This window comes from Microcaecilia unicolor, chromosome 9 (genome assembly GCF_901765095.1).
Source record: "Microcaecilia unicolor chromosome 9, aMicUni1.1, whole genome shotgun sequence".
NCBI classification, from domain to species: Eukaryota; Metazoa; Chordata; class Amphibia; order Gymnophiona; family Siphonopidae; genus Microcaecilia; species Microcaecilia unicolor.
In genome coordinates this window covers 50,716,452-50,739,940 of record NC_044039.1, presented here as the reverse complement: position 1 = coordinate 50,739,940, position 23,489 = coordinate 50,716,452, and the positions used below count along the sequence as shown (strand labels likewise).

The 23,489-nt window shown below is 43.8% G+C and overlaps 1 protein-coding gene across 4 annotated transcripts in view; it reads right to left on the bottom strand.

Annotated features, from left to right (window-relative positions):
- Positions 1-5,204: 5,204 nt before the first annotated feature.
- Positions 5,205-23,489, bottom strand: part of TEAD4 (TEA domain transcription factor 4) — a 346,867-nt gene continuing 328,582 nt past the window's right edge. For all 4 annotated transcript variants that reach the window (XM_030214440.1, XM_030214441.1, XM_030214439.1 and 1 more), the window contains 2 exons: positions 19,534-19,686; positions 5,205-7,210 (listed from right to left, as the gene is read on the bottom strand). In XM_030214440.1, coding sequence (XP_030070300.1) covers positions 7,097-7,210; positions 19,534-19,686 — 267 coding nt within the window. In that variant the 3' untranslated portion in view covers positions 5,205-7,096. The remainder of the gene's footprint in view (positions 7,211-19,533; positions 19,687-23,489) is intronic.

Sequence of the window (23,489 nt, the reverse complement as noted above, 5' to 3'; positions counted from 1 at the left end):
CCTTTTACAAAGGGCTTCCTACATGCCAATTTGGAACTACTATTGGGCTACCGCAGGTGCCCAGCGGTAGTTCCTACCACCAGCGCTGTATTTTTGTAGCGCTGGGTTAGCACAGGAGCTCTGTCACCTAAATAGGTGGCGGTAAGGGCTTTCCCTGGACATGGCTGACGCCAATCCTTGTGATTAGTACAGGGCCATTTCCTTTTTTTAAAAACCAGCCTTTTTACCTGCTATGGTAAAAGGGGACCTCAGCACACGTCAAAAACATGCACCGATGCTACCGCAGTCCCCCTTTTACCGCAGCTTGGTAAAAGGGGCCCATAGTTACAGATGGCATTGTAAGAAGATTCTTACACCCTTATCTTTATTCTTTTATCTTTAGGTATCTTTAGGTGGATTGTTTGTCCAGTTTACACTTTCAAAATTTGCCCCTGAAGCAGGCACTATCTCCCGGATTCTATATATGGCGTGTTGAAGCAAGTGCATACATTTGTGCATGTATTTAATCTACGCACACCCATTCATTATTTAATGAGCCACTTAGTCATAATAATTGGCCAATAATGATCACTTATCTTTACTAATTGAATTTAATTGGAATTTACATGCACGCTTTGCTAGGTGTATTCTATAAAACAGCAGGCATAAATTCCAACGCACACAGCTAAAAAGGGAGCGTGACCACAGGCAGAATGTGAGTGTGGCGGGCCTATCAATCAAATCTATACGCACCGTTACAGAATATGTGCCAGTGCGCATTGATTTAGGTGCACACATTTACACCAGCTTTTCAATGGCGTAAATAGACGTGCCTAAATGTAGGCGCATTCACCCAACCCAAAGCATATGCTATAAAACACGTCTACATTCAGGCATGTCTAACGGATGCACCTTGATTCTAGGCACCATATATAGAATCTAGCCCTATGTGCTGAAAAATGTTGGACATATGGACTAGTGTTTTGGACTGAATAGTTCCACTTTAAGACGATTGTTTTTAATCAATTAAAGTTTTTCTTTTAAACAGCTACTGGTTCAATACTTATTGCTTTGTGTTTTTGATATGACTGGACGTGTAAGCGTCAGCAGCCCACTTTGGGGAGCAACTGAAACATGAAACAAAACTTAGCTGGGATAGTGTGTCCATAAGGCTGACCATGTCACTCTCTCTTATATAAATCAAAATGCAGTCTAAATCTGACCAACATAAATGCTATCATATATCACTCCTTCCAGAAGGCATTTAAAGTTTGTTACAATTTCTTGAAATACCTTAGTATAACTTTCAGGAAAGAAAATAATTAGGATGAATTCTGGGGCAATATGCTAACATCAAAATCAAACTTTCTCAGCTGTGGGGCAGGGAGGGGAGGGGTAATATTCTATAACTGTGCACATATGTAAAAAGTACACACATATTTTTCACTGTGCAGACTTTGGCAAATTTTCAACATGAAATTATGTGTAATTTCCACTTTGAAAATTATCCCATGAAATTTATGCATGTATATTTGTATATAGAGGGGCATAATCGAAATGGGTGTCCAAGTTTTTACTGAGGACGTCCTCACAGGATGTCCCGGCGAAGGGGCGGGGAAACCCGTATTATCAAAACAAGATGGGCGTCCATATTTTGTTTCGATAATATGGTCGGGGATGCCCAAATCTTGACATTTAGGTCGTCCTTAGACTTGGTCGTTTCTGATTTTCAGCGATAATGGAAACTAAGGAAGCCCATTTCAGAATCGACCAAAAGCAAGCCCTTTGGTCGTGGAAGGAGCCAGCATTCGTAGTGCACTGGTCCCCCTGGCATGCCAGGACACCAACCGGGCACCATAGGGGGCACTGCAGTGGACTTCAGAAAAAGCTCCCAGGTACAAAGCTCCCTTACCTTGTATGCTGAGCCCCCCAAAACCCACTACCTCTACCGTAGCCCTTATGGGTGAAAGGGGGGCACCAAGATGTGGGTACAGTGGGTTTGTAGTGGGTTTTGGAGGGCTCACATTTACCACCACAAGTGTAACAGGTGGGGGGGGGATGGGCCTGGGTCCACCTGCCTGAAGTGCACTGCACCCACTAAAACTGCTCCTGGGACCTGCATACTGCTGCGATGGACCCGAGTATGACATTTGAGGCTGGCGTAGAGGCTGGCACAAAATAGTTTTAAAGTTCTTTTTTGAGGGTGGGAGGGGGTTAGTGACCACTGGGGGAGTAAGGGGAGGTCATCCCCGATTCCCTCCGGTGGTCATCTGGTCAGTTCAGGCACCTTTTTGTGCCTTGGTCATAAGAAAAACTGGACCAGGTAAAGTCATCCAAATGCTCATCAGGGATGCCATTTTTTTCCATTATGGGTCAAGGACGCCCATCTGTTAGGCACACCCAAGTCCCACCTTCGCTACACTTCCGACACGTCCCCGGTAACTTTGGTCGTCCCCGCAATGGAAAGCAGTTGGGGACACCCAAAATCGGCTTTTGATTATGCCAATTTGGGCGACCCTGTGAGAAGGACGCCCATCTTCCGATTTGTGTCAAAAGATGGGCATCCTCTTTCGAAAACAAGCCTGATTGTCACCTTAAAACAAAAGTGCTATCTGTGTGCTTGATGTGAAACAGAGAAAATGAGAAGTGAACTTTAATGTGCTTATTATAAATCACCAATAATTTATCATATTTTATTTTTCAACAGTAATGTAGTATAGTATCAAAACAACAGTTTGGCACTCAAGATCATCTTATAGCAGTACATAAATACGTCTTTTTCATGCAAAAATTGCACATATGAAACTTTTGCTTTCAGGTGACAATCTGCTCTTTAGAAGACACAAATTTTCATGGTTAATTTATGCGCATATTGCCAAATTTTCAAAAGTATGCACTTAAATGCAAACTTCCCTGCAGCCTCTACCTGTTCCTGGGAATTTCTTTACTTGCTCTGGGTAAAGTGGCTATGGCAGTCAAAGCAGTAAATGTCACTGACCATCGTGGGATGCATATGGGACCCATAAGACCTACTTTTATGATATATATGAGCAGGTGCAGTTAGGGTAGAGAACAGTTATGTTCATTTGTTATAAAATACTTGCATATGTGCTGATTTTTAACAGCATATACAAGGCCAAACGTACACCTACCTTTGTGCAAGAGCTTTCCAGGAAGTGGGTTTACAAAAGCATATAGGTGCTTATGCTGCCTTTATAAAAGAGGTGCAACACCAGCACCTATCCTCTAATTCACTACACTTAGGCAGAAATGTTTTCTGTGCAGATCTTTTAAGCACCATGTATAGAATCTGGCCGTTAGCGTGGATCATCCTGGCACATAAAAAGCAACCTTTTGAGAATACACCCTGTGAGTTTTTTCTGTCTAGGCATTATGTTATCCCCCAAAGTGGCACATGGCAAGTTATAGAACACAGTCAATTACATGCATAATAATTTAAAAATTGGCTGCTAATTGGCAAAAACAACCAATAATGGCTTTAATTGATGTTTAGTGGTGCTAATTGGCAATTCTTAGTCAGTATTCTACAAATTGTGCACACAAAGCCCCAGATTCTATATATGGCACCGATCCAAGATGTGCGCCCAACCAAATTGGCTGAGCCAATAACTGGGTGCTAAATTGGCAACTGGGTGCTAATTGGCACCAATTTGAATCTGCGCACACATCTTGCTACATGCTGTAACAATGTGCACCCAAATCCCATAGCACGCAACCCAAAAGGGGGCATGGAAATGGGCAGGTCAGGGGCATTCCTAAAATTTGTATGCAGGTTATAGAATACCAGGGATGTGCACCCAAATTAGGAGCTGGGAATTACACTTGGTTTCAGCAGAGGTTCTACAATACTAGCAGTTATGTGTCAGATACAAGTGTTTCCACCAGTCATTGACTAAAGGTGCTCACACCTAAAGTTGGGTGTATAACTGTGAACTTATGCTAGTATTCTCTAAAGGCAATTATGCATGTATTTGCCAATATAGAATTTGCGCTTACCCTCGGATTCTATATAGCGCGCTTAGAGTTCCACGCCGAAATCCAAATGTATTCTATAACAACGCACGGACTTAATTGGTGTTATAGAATATAGCCCTCTGCGCCTAAATCTATGCACTGGGATTTACGCTACATTTTCATTGGTATAAATGAAGACGCATAGTTTTAGGTGCTGGGATATCAACTAAACATATTATATATGCCGTGCCTAAATCTAGGCGCCGCTTATAGAATACACTTAAGTGGAAATATTTTCTCCGCAGATTTTTTAAGCGCCATGGATAGAATCTGGCCCTTAGCGTGGATTGTCCTGGCACTTAACTTTAGGTGACCTTTTGAGAATACTCCCTGTGAGTTTTTTCTGCCTAGGCATTATGTTATAAATGTACCCTCAACATGTGTATGACCATTATAACTTGTATGAGGTTGTGACCAGGGTTCGTGGTGACCAAGTCACTTGACCATAGGAACTTTCTTTGAACATATTTTTGAATATGACTAGACCAGCCTTAATTATAATACATGCCTTAGTTTGTTCCTTTTAGTTTTGATAACATATGAAGGGATGTTATTAACCTGCAAGGTATCTTTTAGTAAATGCAGTTGATTGAACAAATTCCATTTTCTTAGTTTAACCAAGTATGGTTGGTATTGAAATTGTTCCTTTTTTCCCTTTTCTCAGGTCCTAACTGCTCAAGATGTACACTTCAACAAAGTTAACTGAAATGCTTTTTATCTACACTACCAGACTGAAAACTGAGGTTCACCAATGTCAAATAGAGTGGAACACATTCTAAGGAGTGGTATTTATTCACATTTTGAAGAATGTTCTACTGTGCAGGTAACCATTTGAAGGCTTCTTCAGGCCGTCAGAAATAACATGTCAGAACATAGTTACATAGTAGATGACGGCAGAAAAAGACCTGCACGGTCCATCCAGTCTGCCCAACAAGACAACTCATGTGTGCTACTTTTGTGTATACCCTACTTTGATTTGTACCTGTGCTCTTCAGGGCACAGACCGTATAAGTCTGCCCAGCACTATCCCCGCCTCCCACCACCGGCTCTGGCACAGATCGTATATGTCTGCCCAGCGCTATCCCTGCCTCCCAACCTCCAGTCCCGCCTCCCACCACTGGCTCTGGCACAGACCGTATAAAGTCTGCCCCGCACTATCCCCGCCTCCCAACCTCCAGCCCCGCCTCCCACTACCGACTCTGCTATCCAATCTCGGTTAAGCTCCTGAGGATCCTTTCCTTCTGAACAGGATTCCTTCTGAACAGGCAGATTGATAGTCCTTGATATGCAGTCTGCAATCTTTCCCATTCAAGTGCTTCACAAATCTCTTGTTTTTACTAAAAAGAATAGTGTGCAAGAACTGTGGAGTGATGAAGAGAAAGCAAGGGACTCTAGTTACTAAATGACTTTCCACCTACTTCCATATAAAGTTCAAGCTTCTCCTAGTCACCCACAAGTCCCTTCATTTTATGCCTCCTTATCACTTTCTCCTCTCATTTAACCCTACACTAGTGTTTCACATCTCTCTCCCAGAGACAAAGCTAGGTGTCCTTTTACTAAGGTGCGCAGAAAAATGGCCTGCGCTGGTGTAGATGTAGCTATTAGACACAGTTAGCCCAGTTAGCGCCGCACACCGACTTAGTGGATGCGCGTAAACAATGAAATTACCACCCAGACCACACGGTTAGTTCAAATTGACATAAGTAGGATGCGCGTAGGCATCTATGCGGCTTAGTAAAAGGGCCTCCCAGAAAAGCAGGTTTTCAGGATTGCCGTTGATGAATATGTGTGAGAGATCTGCACATATTTGAAATCCAATTTATATTGAAAGTGGTAATGCTGAAAACCTGACTGGCTTAGCTGTGCCTGCAGGAGAGGATTGAGACGCACTGTCATCCACCATTCCTTGTGAGTGTAATTCGTCTGACAAACTGGTCTTATCTGTGCCCTTTTCTTCCCCTGCAAACTCCTGACTCCCACATTTTCCACATTTCTGTGCTTTACACCTCAACAGCCCTTCCTAGGTTGATACAGCATGTTCTGTATTTAGCCATATTCATATCTCACCTAAAAACTCACCTTTTTGAGATTGCTTCTAAATTTTAAACCCCTACTCTTGTTGACCACAGTTCTTTTCAATTTCAATCTTGCTTACTGTAATAAATAAATTTTCCCAAACCTCCTGTTTGTCTTGTCTACATGTGTATCTGTACAGTAGTAAAAGGAGGAAAACAATGGGAGTGAGGTAAAAGAAACAAAGGGGTTTCGCTTGAATGACTCTGGAGTATTTGGACAGGTCTTCTTCCCCAGCTTTCTGAAGCACTCTTGAAAATCAGCCCTGTGATTTCTCACAAAAAGTAACAGCAAGTTGCCTGGCCATCTGAATTGCTGAAATATGAGAACATACACATGGAATCCACATCCAATCTTTCATATGCATTCCATTTACCTCTGTCTTTCACATGCGTATTTTGTTGCTGTTAACCAAGATTTCGACTGTTTATATGCCATCTTGACCAAAAGCTTGGGATCTAACACTGGCTCTCTCTTTAGTATCTAAGCCTAAATGCATATATTATAGTTTTAACATTTTCAATTAAGCTTTTGATTCCTTTCAGCCATGTTTTATCTTTGTAAAGGATATAGAGCATTTTTTAAAATTATTTCTATTTAATACATTGATTTAAAATTTTTTTTTAAATGATGAATTTTGGAGAACACCGTGTTACGAAATGATGGCACAAAACAAGACACATGAAGACTCAATGCTGCTGGAAGGGAAGAGCCTGCACTTGCATGAAAACTTGTAACTGTGCTGAGTTCTTTCCATATCTGTTTGGGTAACAGAAATCCTACATGCAACCTTGCCTTTCCTTCTTGTCTCTTTCATTTCACTTACAATGTCTGCGCAAAAATAATGGCACTGACATATTTTGACTTGCAGTCAAAAAATAACTATAATGTGCTCTTTCCTGAAAATAGATCAAAAGTCTTCAAGGATATTATTAATTTTTGGCATGAAGAGTGTGTAGGCACAGTTTTCCTCTTGGATGCCCCAATGGACTCACACTGGCAAAATTTGCTAGTCCTTCACAAGTCGGTAAATATGGTGTTGGGCACCATGCTCACTGGCTGACACCTCAAAAACATACGCTATACAAAGCAGTGTCTCTTGCGTGTCCCTATTTGTTACGACCTATGAAAATAAATAAGAAGAAAAACAAGATTACTACAATGCCTCTAATCAATATTTATATAACAGCATAGGATCAGTTACCCCTACCTATGCTACTCTAACTGAATGTATCTTCTGTTTCATGTTTCATTTTTATTTAATATATTGTCCATCATAATATGATATCGAAGTACTTTACATTGCTAAAATAATTATGCAACACTAATAAACACAATCTACTATAATAAAACACACCCTCAACGTTCTGAGGACACTGACGTCACTGCAGGCACTCACACACCGGTTCGTAAGTTCATAGTGGTGAAGCCACCACACTCACCATGTCTTCATGCCCCGCCCTCACGTCACACGTGATGACGTCGAGGGTGGAACACGTATACAACAAGGCAAATGAACGCACGGGGAGCAGTAGGGCTACTCCTCTCCTTCCAACAAATCGCAGCCGCCAAGGACATGCCCATCACCCCGCCCCTTTCGCCCCATGACTCCACCCCTTTAAAGGTACCGCCCCGCCCCCCATCGCCCCCTCTTCCCCTCATCACCTTCCCTCCCCCCTGTCACCTCCCCTCCCCTTACGCCACTATCCCTGGTGGTCTAGCGGTACCTGTTCGCTCGGGCAGGAACGAAAGAGTCCCCGCTTTCCTGCCCGGAGCGCTGCTGCCCGGCTGCATCGTGTGTGAGTCCGGCTCTCGGAGTTTCAAAATGGCCACCGAGAGTTCAAGCTGCCTCGCGAGACTTCAGCTCTCAGCGGCCATTTTGAAACGCCGAGAGCCGGACTCCCACACGATGCAGCAGGGCAGCTAGCAGCACCACTAGGGGCAGGAAAGAGGGGGCTCTTTCTTTCCTGCCCCGACCGAACAGGTACCTCTAGACCACCAAGGAGACTAGCGTAAGGGGAGGGGAAGGGAGTCCCGTGCCCGCTAGCGCCCGTTTCATCAGAGGCAGAATCGGGCTTTTTTTACTAGTCATTAAATAAAACTATTATTCTGAGAACATGTAGCACAATACAAAGAAAACATAAGACTACTGAACCTTCAATAGAAATTAACACGCGCTTTGAAATATCAAGCTCATTCCAGGACAAAAAACACATATTAGACACTAATCTATAAACTCACAAATGCTACAGAACATCAAAATATAAGACAATTAATAACATCACATAACTATACAATATTTAAGTAGGCTTTTTTCTTTAATTATTTTTGTTGTGTTGTTTTATTTTAATGCTATTCAAGGGGAAGTTATCAAGGTGTGATTAAAAGTGGGCTTTTACCGCACCTTGATTTACCTTGGGATTAGCCAACCTCTGGTAGTTTAGTACTGCAGGTTTTCTGACCACTGTGGTAAATGAATAATGCCCAGGAGCATTAGGCAGCCAAGCCGTGGCCCGATGCTCCCAGGCCACATGTTTAAAGGGGCCTGCAACCTTCAGTAAAAGCAATGGGCAGAGTGACCTCATAAGATGAAAGCTCCTCTTGGGCTTCCCCATAGTGCTGCAGCAACCACACCCCTCCCACCGAACTCAGAGGCCCTTCCTAGTGGCTAACCCCACAACCACAAATGTCTCCTCCCCCAACAGAAGACCTCAGCCCAAGGATGTAACACCCACCAGGTACCCCCCAGGGCATATCTTAGTCAAATCCTTGAAGTCTAGTGGTCTGGGCAGGAGTGATTCCCAGTGCTCCTGCACTGCTGGCGCCTTCATCCAAAATGCGTCAGTGATCCCTAGCAGTAATGGTAGAAACGAGTGGGGACACTCTTGGGCCTACTACCCACCAATGAGAAGGTAGACCCAGGAGGGGGCTGTTATAAGGGGGTGGGCAGGAAGGGAGGGGTTATGCATCCAGGAGAAGGCTGTCACTGGGGTGGATCCGTCAGGGGGCTCTTTTTGATCCAGTGGGGGGCGGGGGGGGGGGGGAGTGTGGACTGTTGGGGGGACCAGTTTCGTTTTTGCCTTTGTTTTCTACAAAAATCGAGCATCCAATTTTAGTCACAGATTCAGTTTTGTCCAAAACCCAAGATCCTGTTTTCGGTCAAGGTGAAAACTGTACCTGAATTCAAGAAAGCTTGGCTCAAGGCAGGATCTCTAAGAGAGAGGAAGGGAAAGTAGATAACACAGACCGGCAGACTGGATAGACCACATGGTCTTTATCTGCCTTCATTTTTCTCAATTTCTATGTTTAAAGATGCCTGGCACAATCACAGTTGCTGCACACAGTCCAGACATCATATAACAATGAGAAGCATTCCCTACTCTATGAGTATGTAAAATGGGAACACCTCCCTTATCCCAACAGGGGAACCAAAGCTAACTGACAGGGAAGGGTCAGTAGGAAGTGTAGTTGGAATTTAGTATGTGAAACATCTTTCCATATTAAATTTAGGAGAGAACTCCTCAGCTTTCAGCTTGCTGAATTGGAAGTAGCTACAATGCAATTCAAGAAACAAAGTCTACCTGTGAGAAGGAATTAAAATGGAAAGTTATGGCTACCAATCCTTAACTTTTGTTTATAGCATATTCAAAAGCATGGATTAATGAGACAAAGTCAACATGGATTTAGTGAAGGGAACTCTTACCTCACCAATCTACATTTCTTTGAAGGGGTGAACAAACATGTGGATAAAGGTGAGCCGGTTGATATTGTGTATATGGATTTTCAGAAGGCGTTTGACAAAGTACCTCATGAAAGACTCCAGAGGAAATTGGAGAGTCATGGGATAGGAGGTAGTGTTCTATTGTGGATTAAAAACTGGTTAAAAGATAGAAAACAGGAAAGGTCACGTGGTGCGATGCAGGGGTGAAGACATGTTTGTGCTGAGCTCCTGCCAGTTTCCCTCATCTAACGAATTTATCAAGTCAAAACGAGGAATAACTTGCCCCCACAACCCGGAATAAGAAAGAGAGAGACAAGGAGTTGTTCTATTCGGGTGATTTGACAGCGTGCAGTGAGATGGCTGCAAAATTACAACGCAAAGATAAAGATAAGGCCAAACTCGCGGAACCTAAAATGGCGGCGGGACAACAGTCCCCGAGTTCGAGCGTGTGCTCGACATGGACAGCAGAAATTACTGCAGAAGTAACGGCAGCAATGGAAGCTGCTTTAGATAAAAAAACTGCAGGCAATATTTGACCGAGCAGATGCAGCACACGAGAGACTAGATGGATTCCATTTAGATCTGGATCAAATGCAACAACATATTAGTGACATCGAAGACCGCATGACAGAATCAGAACAGCCAACAGGAGACCTGCGGAAGTGGATCAAGGAGCTAGAAAACAAATTGGATGATCTAGAGAACAGATCAAGACGAAACAATTTGCGCTTAATTGGACTATCCGAAAATATTAAAGATGCGGAATTGGGGTTTTTCTGGAGGGCTGGCTCCCGAGATCATTACACCTTAACAACTTGCCAGGACCATTAAGAATCGAGAGAGCGCACCGACTGGGCCCAAGGAGAACCGGCAACACGCGGCCGCGTGCAGTGATACTAAAAATCTTACATTATGGCCACAAACAAGCAATCTTACGGGCCATACGCGCTGGAGATGAACTGAGTCATGAAGGTCAGAAAATCCTTTGCTTTCAGGATTATTCGGCACGGGTAGCAGCGGCACGTAAGGAATTTGCGCCAGTTTGTGCGGCATTACATTTTAAAAAATGCGATTCGCCCTGATATATCCGGCAAAACTGAAAGTTCAGCATGGTGGTGCAGAGAAATACTTCGCCAATGTGGGAGCAGCTCAGGATTTTATTAACAACCTGGAGCAAGACGGAAATGCCTGATTGCTTAAGCGGTAGACCGATGGAGGCAGGCCTAAGACACGGCATTGAGGTACCCGTTGATTTAAAGGAGATCCCAAGACCATCAACAAAACCAGACTGTACTGAACTTTGAGTATGCATCTAAGTATGTTTGATGTTGGGGGGGGGGGATACAGAGGTAAAATGGTGTAATAAGGATTATTTGGGAATTGGGATGCATGTAAGTGTCTGCGTGGACGGGAGGAAGGGGGGGAATGACCAGTTGAGGCTCTTGTAGGGCTATGTTATAAGTTTGGGTATGTTTGCTATGGGAACTGGAGAGCACCTATACGTGATGAGTTCTAATAGAGAACTTAAGAGAATAGGGGGGGGTTGGGAGGAGGAGGGGGGAAGGGATTAGGAAGGAACTAGGAGGGAGTAGGGGAAAAAGGGGAGGGATTGGGACGCCACAAGGACCACCACAAGGAGAAGCTCTTGTTTATAAATAGAGGGATTGTTTGGCTGCAGAGGAGGATTGTGGTGAGGGGTAAACTGGGATACCTCTCCCCAGTTCAAATGAATACACAGAGTGAGAGATTTAACAAGGGAAAGAATAAGGGAGAGATATGGTAAAAATCATATCATGGAATGTGGTGGTGGGGGGGGATTAATTCTCCAATTAAGCGCTCTAAGATCATGCAGACACTGAACAAACATAAGGCACACATAGCTCTGCTTCAAGAGGCACACCTAGATGGGGCAGAACATAGGAAATTGTGTCGCTGGTGGGTTGGAGAGATGGTGGACAGCCCAGCAGTCAACAAAAAGGCAGGGGTGATAATCCTGATTCGTAAGGGGGTGCAATGTATCCTACACAGTAAGATCATAGACTCACAAGGCCGTTATATAATACAACAAATTACACTTAATAACAAACCACTTTTATTGGTTAACATATATGCTCCAAATCAATATGACAAACAGTTTTTCCAGACTATTATTAGACAGGTGCAAAAGTTTGAGTAGATCCCAATAATAATAGGAGATTTTAACATGGTTTTTGATACATTGGTGGACAGCACTGGCCCCTCGCGGCTCGGACCGGTGAATTACTCTAGGAGAGTGCCATGGGTTTGCTCCACCTTAGAAGTGCTGGACTCTTGACGTTTGCTGCCATAGATGCCCGGTATAAGAGGCTTGGGGAGGCTAAGCCTCCCCAGCCGAGCGAGTGGCGCCGTGAGTGTCCCCTTCCCTCCCTTTCCGTTAATTACTATCTGCCCCGCGCCATCTTTAATTTACCTCCGCTCCGTCCCCAGCGTTGGCCACATCATTTCAAAACCCGCCCTGCTGCCCGTCTCTATTCTCCCCTCGCTCCCTTCGCGACGTAATTCGTTCCGCAGACAGAGTCCCGCCCTCGAGGAAATGATGTCAGAAGGCGGGACTCTGTCTGCGTCACGAATCACGTCACGAAGGGAGCGAGGGGAGAATAGAGACGGGCAGCAGGGCGGGTTTTGAAATGATGCGGCCGAGTCGACGCTGGGGACGGAGCGGAGGTAAATTAAAGATGGCGCGGGGCAGATAGTAAGCAAGGGGAGGGAAAAGGGAGACCCAGGGCGCCGCTGGCCCAGATGGATGGAGGCAGGGGAGAGGAGAATCGGGCTGGGTATGGATGGAGGGAGGCAGGGGACAGAAGGGAATTGCTGGATGTGCATGGAGGGCAGGGGAGAGGAGGGTTGCTGGAATGGGTGGGTGGATAGAGGGGATGGCAGGGGAGAGAGGAGGGTTGCTGGACATGGGTGGGTGGCTAGAGGGGAGAGCAGGGTTGCTGGACATGGGTGGATGGAGGGGCAGGGGAGAGTACAGGGTTGCTGGACATGGATAGAGGGGAGGGCAAGGAGGGGGGGTTGCTGGAATGGGTGGATAGAGGGGATGGCAGGGGACAGAGGAGGGTTGCTGGACATGCATGGAGGGGAGGTCAGGGAAGAGAAGATTGCTGGACATGGGTGGGTGGCTAGAGGGGAGAGGAGGGTTGCTGGACATGGGTGGATGGAGGGGAGTTGGGGGACAGAGAGGAGGGTTGCTGGACATGGGTGGATGGAGGGGAGGCAGGGGAGAGAGAGGAGGGTTGCTGGACATGGATGGAGGGAAGGGAAGACAGGAAGGAGATGCACATGAATGAAGGGGAGAAATTCTGGACATGCATGGAGAGGAGGGAAGACAGAGGAAGGAGATGCACATGGATGGAGGGGAAGTGAGAGAGAAAAAATGCTGGGCATGGATGGAGGGGAGGGAAGAGAGAGGAAGGAGATAAGATGAGGGAAAAGGGAGAAAACTTGCACATCGATGGAGAAAATAGGCAGAAGCTGGATCCACTGGACAGTCAAGTCTGCAGAGGACCCAGCTTTTACTTACGGATGTAAGGCAAAAAATGAAGAAGAAAGGCGGAAAGTGAAGAAATAAATGGAAAGGAAGCCCTGGAAACGGAGTAAAGAGGACAGATAGCAGCAGAATCGGATACTTGGCCAGCATGATCAGAAAAACAGTCACCAGACAACAAAGGTAGAAAAGATCATTTTATTTTCATTATAGTGTTTGGAATATGTCCACTTTGAGAATCAGGTGCTCAACATTAAAAGTTTATATTTTTTACTTATTTATGGCATTTTATCCCACATTAAACATGAATTAGGGTGTTTTTTTGGCTCTACATGAGAATTGTGATATTATGATCCCTTGTTTCATATTGTTGACGTTCTGCATTTTCCGTATGGGTTGTATATTGGTGTATTAGGTTCTGCCCAGTGTAATATTTATGGTACAGTAAGGTTCTGAGTGTATTTTTGCACAAAGTTGTGCATAGTGTTTTGCAGTTGAGTGATTGTGGTTAGTATATGCTTTGAGCAACCACTTTATTCTTTGACATATGATACATAGCTAATATCTAAATTTAATAAAAGGTATTAATTGTGACTTTTATTTTTATTTATTTATTTTTTCTGTGTGTTATCAGACAATTATGGATTTAAGCTCCACCCATGGCCCCACCCCCAACCCCGCCCCCTTTAGCCTCCCCAAACAGTTGGGCCACCGACCGCCTATGTTTGCTGCACCCGGGAGAGCGGGACTATACCCATCTTTCCAGGGCCCATGGGACACATCCCGAATGGATTATCTGTTAATATCTCAGAATACACCAAACCTACTGACACAAGCAGAGATAGGTCCCACACAAGTGTCTGATCATGCACTGATTTGGATGATGATAGACTGGGATTGTACACCGAAGGGTTCATATCAATGGAAATTCCCGAGAGCTTTATACACCGACCCAGTATTTCACACATTTATATGAGATAAATGGAAAGATTATGCAGAACTAAACCAAGATAGTTATCAGTCAAACCCAGTACTCTTTTGGGAGGCAGCCAAGGCAGTGTTGCGGGGACATATTATTTCCTATTCTGCCCATAAGAAGAAAGCAAGGGAGGCTGAGATGTTACGGTTAGAAGCCCGAGTACGGAGGCTTAGACAGATATATGGACAGACGCGATCGGATACTCACAAGAAGTTATACATGGAAGCGCAAATAGAGTTAAATCACCTGATTCATTTGCGCACACAACACTCTTTAGTTTATTACAAATACCAATTGTATAAACATGCTAATAAACAGGGGAAACTATTAGCGAGATTGGTCCATCAAGTGGGGGGTAGGAGATGGGTGACACAGATTAAGGACACACAAGGAATGTCACCATAAAAATGAAGATATTTGTCGGGTTTTTGAGACTTTTTATACCCAATTGTATTCCCCGCCGGAAGATGAGGGGTTGGAGGCGGCATAATATCTAGAGGGGCAAGAACTCCCACAGCTTACGAAAAGACAGCGAGATGTTCTTGAGGCGGATATAGTGGAGGAGGAAGTTAGCTGGAATATCCGCATCAGCTCACTCTATAAGGCACCGGGAGCGGATGGATTTTCCTCAGAATTGTATAAACTCTTAGTAGAAGATATTGCACCTTGTCTGGCCACAGTGTTTAATTCACATGTCTGTAAGGGAGAACTACCAAATTCATTGAGAACAGCGCAGATAATTGTGCTGTTAAAGCCTGGGAAAGATCCAAGTAAGGCAGAATCATATAGGCCCATATCTTTGTTATCTTTTGAAGCCAAATTACTAGCTAAGATATTGGCCAATAGGCTGGCCAGGTTCCTCCCTTCTTTGGTACTGGACCCACAAGTGGGGTTCGTTCGAACACGGTCTGTGGCTAAGAACTTGAGAAACATATTGCTGGCACTGGAACAGCTTAAACGTGAACAAACCCCCTCAATTCTTGTCAGCTTTAATGCCCATAAGGCATTTGACAGAGTACGGTGGGATTTTATGTTTGCTGCCTTAGATGCTTATGGAGTCCGGGGATTCTTCAAGGAAGCCATAAAAACATTATATACCAACCCGATGGCGGAAGTATTGGTGAATGGGGTGACTTCAAGGCCAATTGAAATTGCCAGAGGTACTAGACAGGGATGTCCACTCTCTCCACTCCTATTTGTAATGGTGTTGGACCCCTTAATTCGAGATCTTATAAATTCAACAGACATAAAAGGAGTTTCTTTGGGAGTGGAGCAATTTAAGATTTCTGCATTTGCGGATGATCTTTTGGTTGTTCTTCAAAATCCAAAGGAGTCATTGGCAGCTATTCTGGAGACCTTTAAAGAATTTGGTGACTTCTCAGGGTTTTGTCTTAATTTAGAAAAATCTGAGATACAACCATTGTATATGCAGGAAGAGGAATGGGCAAGTTTAACCTGTCCTTTCAGGAGAACTGATAATACCTTTACATATCTAGGCATCCAGTTACCGGGCGATCCCACACATTTATATAAACTGAATATAACCAGCCTGTTTGATTATACAAAACATATGTTGAGCAGGTGGTCCAATCTGCCGGTTTCACTATTAGGAAGGGTCTCTTTATTTAATATGATAATTTTCCCAAAGTGGCTCTACTGCTTTCAAACCTTGCCTCTTTACTTAACTAAAGTGGACTGGAAAAGATTGATGAGCCTACTCTCTAAATTCTTTTGGAATAAAAAGCGACCACAGATAAGATGGCAACACATGCTAGATCCTTGGGACAGGGGGGGCTTTGGGGTCTTAGACCTCTATCAATATAATAAAGCTTGCTTGATGAGACATATAGGGGACTGGATGAGAGGCACTTCACATTATACCCCGAGGGTGGTGGAAGAGGATTGGGTGCGTCCTTGCATTATGTGTTACAGGCACAGCACACTGCACTGCCAGCACATTTACGAAACAACATAGTAATTCGACCCCTTCGACTGCCATGGAAAGATTTAAGCAGGATTTGTCATTTTGATGCACATCATAGCAGATTATTACCCATCATAGGGAATGGGGAGTTTCTTCCAGGTATAGAAAGCCCACGCTTTAGAAGATGGCAACAAATGGGGCTTACACATCTACAGGACATAGTAGATGGTGAAGGGCATATCAGGAAAATAGATTCTCTGGGTCTTGGAGACATAACGTGGGGGGACCAATTTGCATATCAACAGATCTCCCATTATGTTGCGAGTATTCCCGATCACTCACTTGCTGTTGATGTACCTAGTGTATTAGATCAACTTTTTGATACACCCACTGAGGAAGCAATATCGATATCATTACTTCATAAAAGAATAATGCAGAATAGCAAACAGAGAGTACTGACACACATTTCGGAAAAGTGGTCAATAGATCTGCATAAGGAAATTACAACACAATTGATATTGAAGAGCATGAGACAAATTCCAAAGAAAATCTACAATGCTGATCTTAGAGAATGTCAGGGCAGAGTGCTGTTTAGAGCATACACATCGACATTGCGGCTATATAAAATGGGGGGAATAGATTTGCCAAAGTGTGGGAAATGTGGAGGTTTCAGGAATGCTCCTACTTTCATGCCTTGTGGGAGTGTCCACAGATAAAGAACTTTTGGACAAAAGTGAGTTAATTTCATGGGACGTATATTGAACAAGCACATTCGGGTAGGTCCCGAAAATGCCTTACTGGGTGTGGAGACTCTGAGAGGAACAGGCGTTGCTCATCATAACTTGCTACTATACAGAGCATTTCTTATAGGGAAAAAATGCATTTTAGTCAACTGGGTCCAAACAGAAGCTCCTTCATATTGGCAGTGGCGTAATAGACTACATGCGTTACTCTTGATGGAATTACGAGATGTGCGTAAAACATTTAAGAGACAAAGAGAATTCTATTTAATTTGGAAATGCTATATACATGTCCTTTCTCCAAGGACCCGTAGTACTGTTCTTAATCAATTGGACTGTGAAAAATTATAAGAGGACCTTACGAGACTGGGCGTCAAATGGCAGATGACGTTAATGTGAGCAAGTGCAAAGTGATGCATGTGGGAAAGAGGAACCCGAATTATAGCTACGTCATGCAAGGTTTCACATTAGGTGTCACGGACCAAGAAAGGGATCTAGGTGTCGTCATTGATGATACGTTGAAACCTTCTGCTCAGTGTGCTGCTGTGGCTAAGAAAGCAAATAGAATGTTGGGTATTATTAGGAAAGGAATGGAAACAAAAATGAGGATGTTATAATGCCTTTGTATCGCTCCATGGTGCGACCGCACTTCGAATATTGTGTTCAATTTGGTCGCCAGCATCTCAAAAAAGATATAGTGGAATTAGAAAAGGTGCAGAGAAGGGCGACGATAATGATAAAGGGGATGGGACGACTTCCCTATGAGGAAAGGCTAAAGCGGTTAGGGCTCTTCAGCTTGGAGAAAAGGCAGCTGAGGGGAGATATGATAGAGGTCTATAAAATAATGAGTGGAGTTGAACGGGTAGATGTGAAGCGAATGTTTACACTTTCCAAAAATACTAGGACTAGGGGGCAGGCGATGAAGCTACAATGTAAAAATTTAAAATGGTCTTTGTACTTTTTGAATGAGTGAAAAATCAATTCACCTCCACCTGCCCCACATCACTCAGGATTTTGTAGCCCTCAATCACATCCCACTTCAGCTGCCTCTTTTCCAAGATGAAGAGCCCTAACCTCTTTAGCCTTTCTTCATATGGGAGAAGTTCCATCCCCTCTATCATTTTGGTTTGCTTTTCTTGAACCTTTTCTAATTCTGCTATTCTTTTTTGAGACTACAGACACTAGAATTGAAAGCAATACTCGAGTGAGGTCGCCCCATTGGAGCAATACAGAGGCATTACATATTTTGGTCTTGTCTTGCATCCCTCTCCTAATTATTCCTAGCGTCTGTTTGGTTTTTGGCTGCTGCTGCACACTGGGCAGAGATTTCAACGTATTGTCTCAATGACACCTAGGTCTTTTTCTTGAATGCTGCCTCCTCAAGTGGACCCAGATAATTATGACTCGGATTATTCTTCCCACAAGTGCATCACTTTGCATTTGTCTACATTAAATTTCATCTGCCATTTGGATGCCCACATATCCATTTCCTAAGGTCTTCCTGCAATTTTTCATAATCCGCATGCATTTTTAACAATTTTGAATAGTTTCACTCGTCATCTTCAAATTTAATCATATCACTCGTCGTTCCAATTTCCAGATCATTTATAAACATGTTAAATAGCACTAGTCCCAGTACAGATCCCTATGGCACTCCACTATTTACCCTCCTCCATTGAGAAAAATGGCCATTTAGCCCTACCCTCTGTTTTCTGTCCAATAACCAATTCTTAATCCATAGAAGGACACTGCCTCCTATTCTATGACTCCTTAATGTTATTAGGAGTCTCTCATGAGTACTTTGGCAAAGCTTTCTGAAAATCTAGATACACTACATCAATTGGCTCACCTTTACCACATGTTTATTCATGCCTTCAAAGAAATGAAGCAAACTGGTGAAGTAAGACCTCCCTTGGTCCTACGTATCATCATTCACTCACTAGTGACTGTACACCTCAACTACTTTGACACACTCTTCAAATGGCTCTCCAAGACAGAGTCTAGATGGCTTCAATTAGTCCAAAACACAGCAGTCAAATTAATCTTTAGTGCGAAAAAAATTGATCACGTGACTCCGTTATTAAAGGTTGAAATTGGTTGCCTATTGAATATCACGTAGTTTATAAGATATTAGTCTTGGTCTATAAAATATATTATATAGGATTCCCGTTGTTTTCATCTAAGTATCTGATTCTGTATTCTCCCCCATTACACTTCGTTCTGCATGAAAAATCAGCCATTTTTCGAACAAAAGAAAAGTCCATAAGCCATTATAAATATAGACTTGGGGAAAATCCACTGCTTATTTCTAGGATAAGCAGCATAAAATCTATTTTACTATTTTGGTCTCTTGCCAGGTACTTGTAATCTGGATTGGCCACTTTTGGAAACAGGATACTGGGCTTAATGGACCTTTGGTTTGTATGGCAATACTTATGTTCTAAGGCGGTGTATCGAATAAAATAAATCTTGAACCCTGTAGAAAGCCTTGTTTTAATGGCACAGATGGAAAAATGGGTATAAAACACACAAATCAACAGAATCTATGAATCCTACCTGTAAAATTGTGAAGTTTTCCAACACACTGTTCATCATGTACTTCTCTGGCAGATGTTTCAATTTGTGAATGAAGTTGATCATGTACTCACATAAGGGCGAGCGGTGGATACGATACAAGTAGCGTCCGCTCTCATATCGAGCGTATTCTGTCTGAAAGGGGAAAAAGGTAAAAAAAAAGGGTATGTAGACGATACATTGAAAAGGCAATTTATCCGGGTAGAAGGGCTGTCCCCAAGCTTCCCCAGCTGATGACCACCTCCTTATGTCCAGCCACAGAACTCTCTAAGCTATGCAGCCAGCAGCAGTATTTCAGAGCTGCTGCTGTCACGTCCCCCCTTCCACACCTGCTCGGCTTTCACGCCTGCATGAAAACTGAACATCTGTGGTGGTGGGGAGTGGGGGCTGCAGTATAGTGCAGTGTGTATGTTTAGCCTGGTTAAGGGGAAAAATTCCTGGGATGTGTTTTGGGGAGAATTAGGAACTAGTGCATATGTATGACATTTTTAAATGTGCACATTATTTACTAGGCAAACAGCCTGCACAAAAAAGCAAGCACATATCGCAGGCTAGCATTGTGGAAGGTTTTTAAAGAGAAAGTAGGTGCAGATTTTCACTTTATAAATTTGTGCAAGGAATGTTTCTGTGTAGGGCAGGGCTTAGAGCTGTGATACAGTATGTACAGACCTGGAAGCCATTTTTGAATTCATAAACTATGAGGCTCTAAATGTTGCTTTTTAATATTTTGAGGATGTAGAATGGGGAGGGGGCAGGAACAGGGCCATAGGCAAAAGTCCATTTTGGGGGGACCTGGGGGTGGATTGAGGGAAATGCATTTTTTTCTCATCTCTCCTTCCTCCCCCCCCCCCCCCCCAGTAAATCCTACATTTACTGGTGGGGATACCCAAAGTGGTCCGCTGCATGAGTCCCCTTCCCTGCAGCCTGAACGATGAAGAAATCAGCAGCTTGCTTCAGCCACTGATGCCAGCACTCCCACGCATGCGGGTGTTGGCAAAAGCCCATTGCCAACTTTTTCGCTGCCGAACCACTGCAACTGGTGGGGCTTGGGCATTCCTGCCAGTCACTCCACGGGTACCACACTTTTGGAGGGGGCCAGAACCCCGTGGCTACACTACTGAGGAGTTGGGTAAATCAGGGGTGTACAACAAGGTATAATATTGAGAAGTTATTTGGATTGGAGGGATGGAGACGTGGAGAGATTTTGAGGGAGGCCAGATACTTGGATGTTATAAGGCAGATTTCAAAATGTTAAGGAATTTAATGAGAATGTATTGCTATTAGAGAAGTTAATTGGAGCAGATGTTGTGTCAAATAATAAAGAGATTGCACAAATTTTTATTTATCAAAGTTCACAGGTGCAAAGTACTCATGGTCTTCGCACCTTGACAGGTTGTTTTGAAATGTGTTCCCTAAAGCTTTATGCCCAAGACACTACCAAACAACATGGTTGGTTGCATCAAAATGATACAAAGGCATGTATGTTCCTTTCTCCCCCTACAAAACGCTCCTCCTTCTAACTCTGACTTGTTAGCATATATTATTTATTTAGGCTATAAGCAGATCTTAGCATTCCTGCAGGCTTTTTTAAAGGAAAAGGAGTATCAGGGGTTCTCAATCCAGTCCTCAGGATACACTCAGCCAGTCTGGTTTTCAGGAGATCCACAATGAAGATGCATGAGATAGATTTGCATACAGGGGAGGCAGTACAGGCAAATCTATCTCATGCGTATTTATCATGGATACTCAGGGTTTTTTTTTTAATTATTTATTTATAAGCATTTTAGTTTACATAATATTCATTCAAGAATAATAATACACAATACTTGAAAAATATAAGGAAATAAAATAAGCAAGAAAATGGCAAGATTGCTATCAACCACAAAGTTAAAGAAATGATCCAAGAATTCGAAAATACACAACTGCTATCAATCAATATCAATATCCAGTTTATAACTCTATTAAACCAAAGACTGTGCCTTGCTCTGCTAACTAACTCCAAGCTGCTTTACAGTGTTACATTCGGGTCTAAACTCTCTTTTCCTTTTAAAAACTCATCCAACTGTTGGGGTTCAAAGAATTGGTATGGATACTCTGAGTTTTAATGAAAAGGTCCAAGCAACGTGATGCTGTTATTAAAATGCAACCAGGAAAGATCTACTGATGAAGTCAGAGGTGGTGACTAAGTAACAGGAACGATAGGATGAGTAATGTACACATTTGGTGGCTCTTCACAGCTCCTTGTCCTTGTGCAAGATGTTCCTATTACATCACATATTTCCCCGCTGTTCCCTTTCAGGGTTCATTCACAAGAATAGTTTGGGAACTACTCAAGGGCTTTGATTCTAACATTTCACAGCACAGATGCTATAGCAGAACATGTCCACATGAGGGAACCCTTTGCTTACCTTCTCTCTACTGCACCTTCTAACTTCTCAAGAAGAAGCAGCTTGCCCTAAATCTGATCATCCTATTCTGCACACAGATTCTTTAAGTGTGTCATGGGGAGATGCTCAAAGTAAACCGGGCTTGCAATGTTTCATTTAGACTGGTTTTAGACAGAAACATTAATGCACAGAGGCTTTCGGCTACTGCTTTACCGTGCACGTAAGCAGTGACCGAAAGTCCTATGCCAATGAGCTTGCTAGTATTAAAATTAGCTCATTAGTGATTCCATGCAAAGTTAGCACAGGACCCTAACAACTGAAAACTACCAACAGCTCTTGAGTTGTCATTAGGGACCTGTGCTAACTTTCCTGACAGTGCCTAAGCGCTGGCTGGCTCAGGCACTGACAGGAAAGTCAGAATGGCAGCACACTGCAGCCCCTTACCCCCCAAACCCTTCCAAGCCCGAGCCTCCCCCACAACCAAACAAATCCCCAGTGGTCCGGTGGACCCCTTCCAACCCTACAAAAATAAAATCACTGGTGGTTCGGTGAACCCCTCTCAACCCCCCAAACTTAAAAAAAAAACTCTTGTGGTCCGGTGGATCCCTTCTGACCCTCCCCCCCCCCCCAAATTAGCCTGGTGGTCTAGCAGGCCCACCAACCCGACCTGGCAGGCCCCCGGCCAGGCCAAGCTGAGCCCAACCCCGTAGTCACACTGGCCCTGGTGGTATATGGTACTTAGGCCCCTCCCAGTGCATCCCACCCCCAGACCCCTCACCACATACCTTTGGTAGGAAGCAGGAGGGACACCTATTCCCTCCTGCCTCTGGGCTTACCCTCTTCAAAATGGCGGCACCTCGTCCCCGTTCGGTGCATCCTGGGATGCACTGGGAGGGGCCTAAGTACCATATAAGGGAACTCCTACATTTGAGGCTGGCATAGAGGCTGGAAAAAAATGTTTTTAATTTTTTGGGGGGATGGGAAGGGGTTGGTGACCACTGGGGGAGTAAGGGGATGTCATCCCCGATTCCCTCCAGTGGTCATCTGGTCAGTTCAGGCACCTTTTTGAGGCTTGGTCATGAAAAGAATTGGACCAATTAAAGTCAGCCAAATGCTCATCAGGGATGCCCTTCTTTTTTCCATTATCAGCCGAGGATGCCCATCTGTTAACCACACCCCTGTCCCGCCTTCGGTATACTGCCGACACGCCCCCATGAACTTTGGTCGTCCCTGCGACGGAAAGCAGTTGAGGACGCCCAAAATCGGCTTTCGATTATGCCGATTTGGGCGACCCTGAGATTTGTGTTGGAAGATGGGCGTCCTTCTCTTTCGATTATGCCGCTGATAATCACTGTAGATATCCTGAAAACCTGACTGGCTGTGTCCCAAGGACTGGGTTGTGAACCACTGGTCTAAACTCATGACAAACCTTTTCAACTTGTGTTTTAGTAAAACATATACAATGCTATCAGCATTTGATTGAACCCTCCCATCCCCCATCCCCTTTGGAAACATTTTCAATTTTTTATCCCAAATTATTTGACTTTCTAA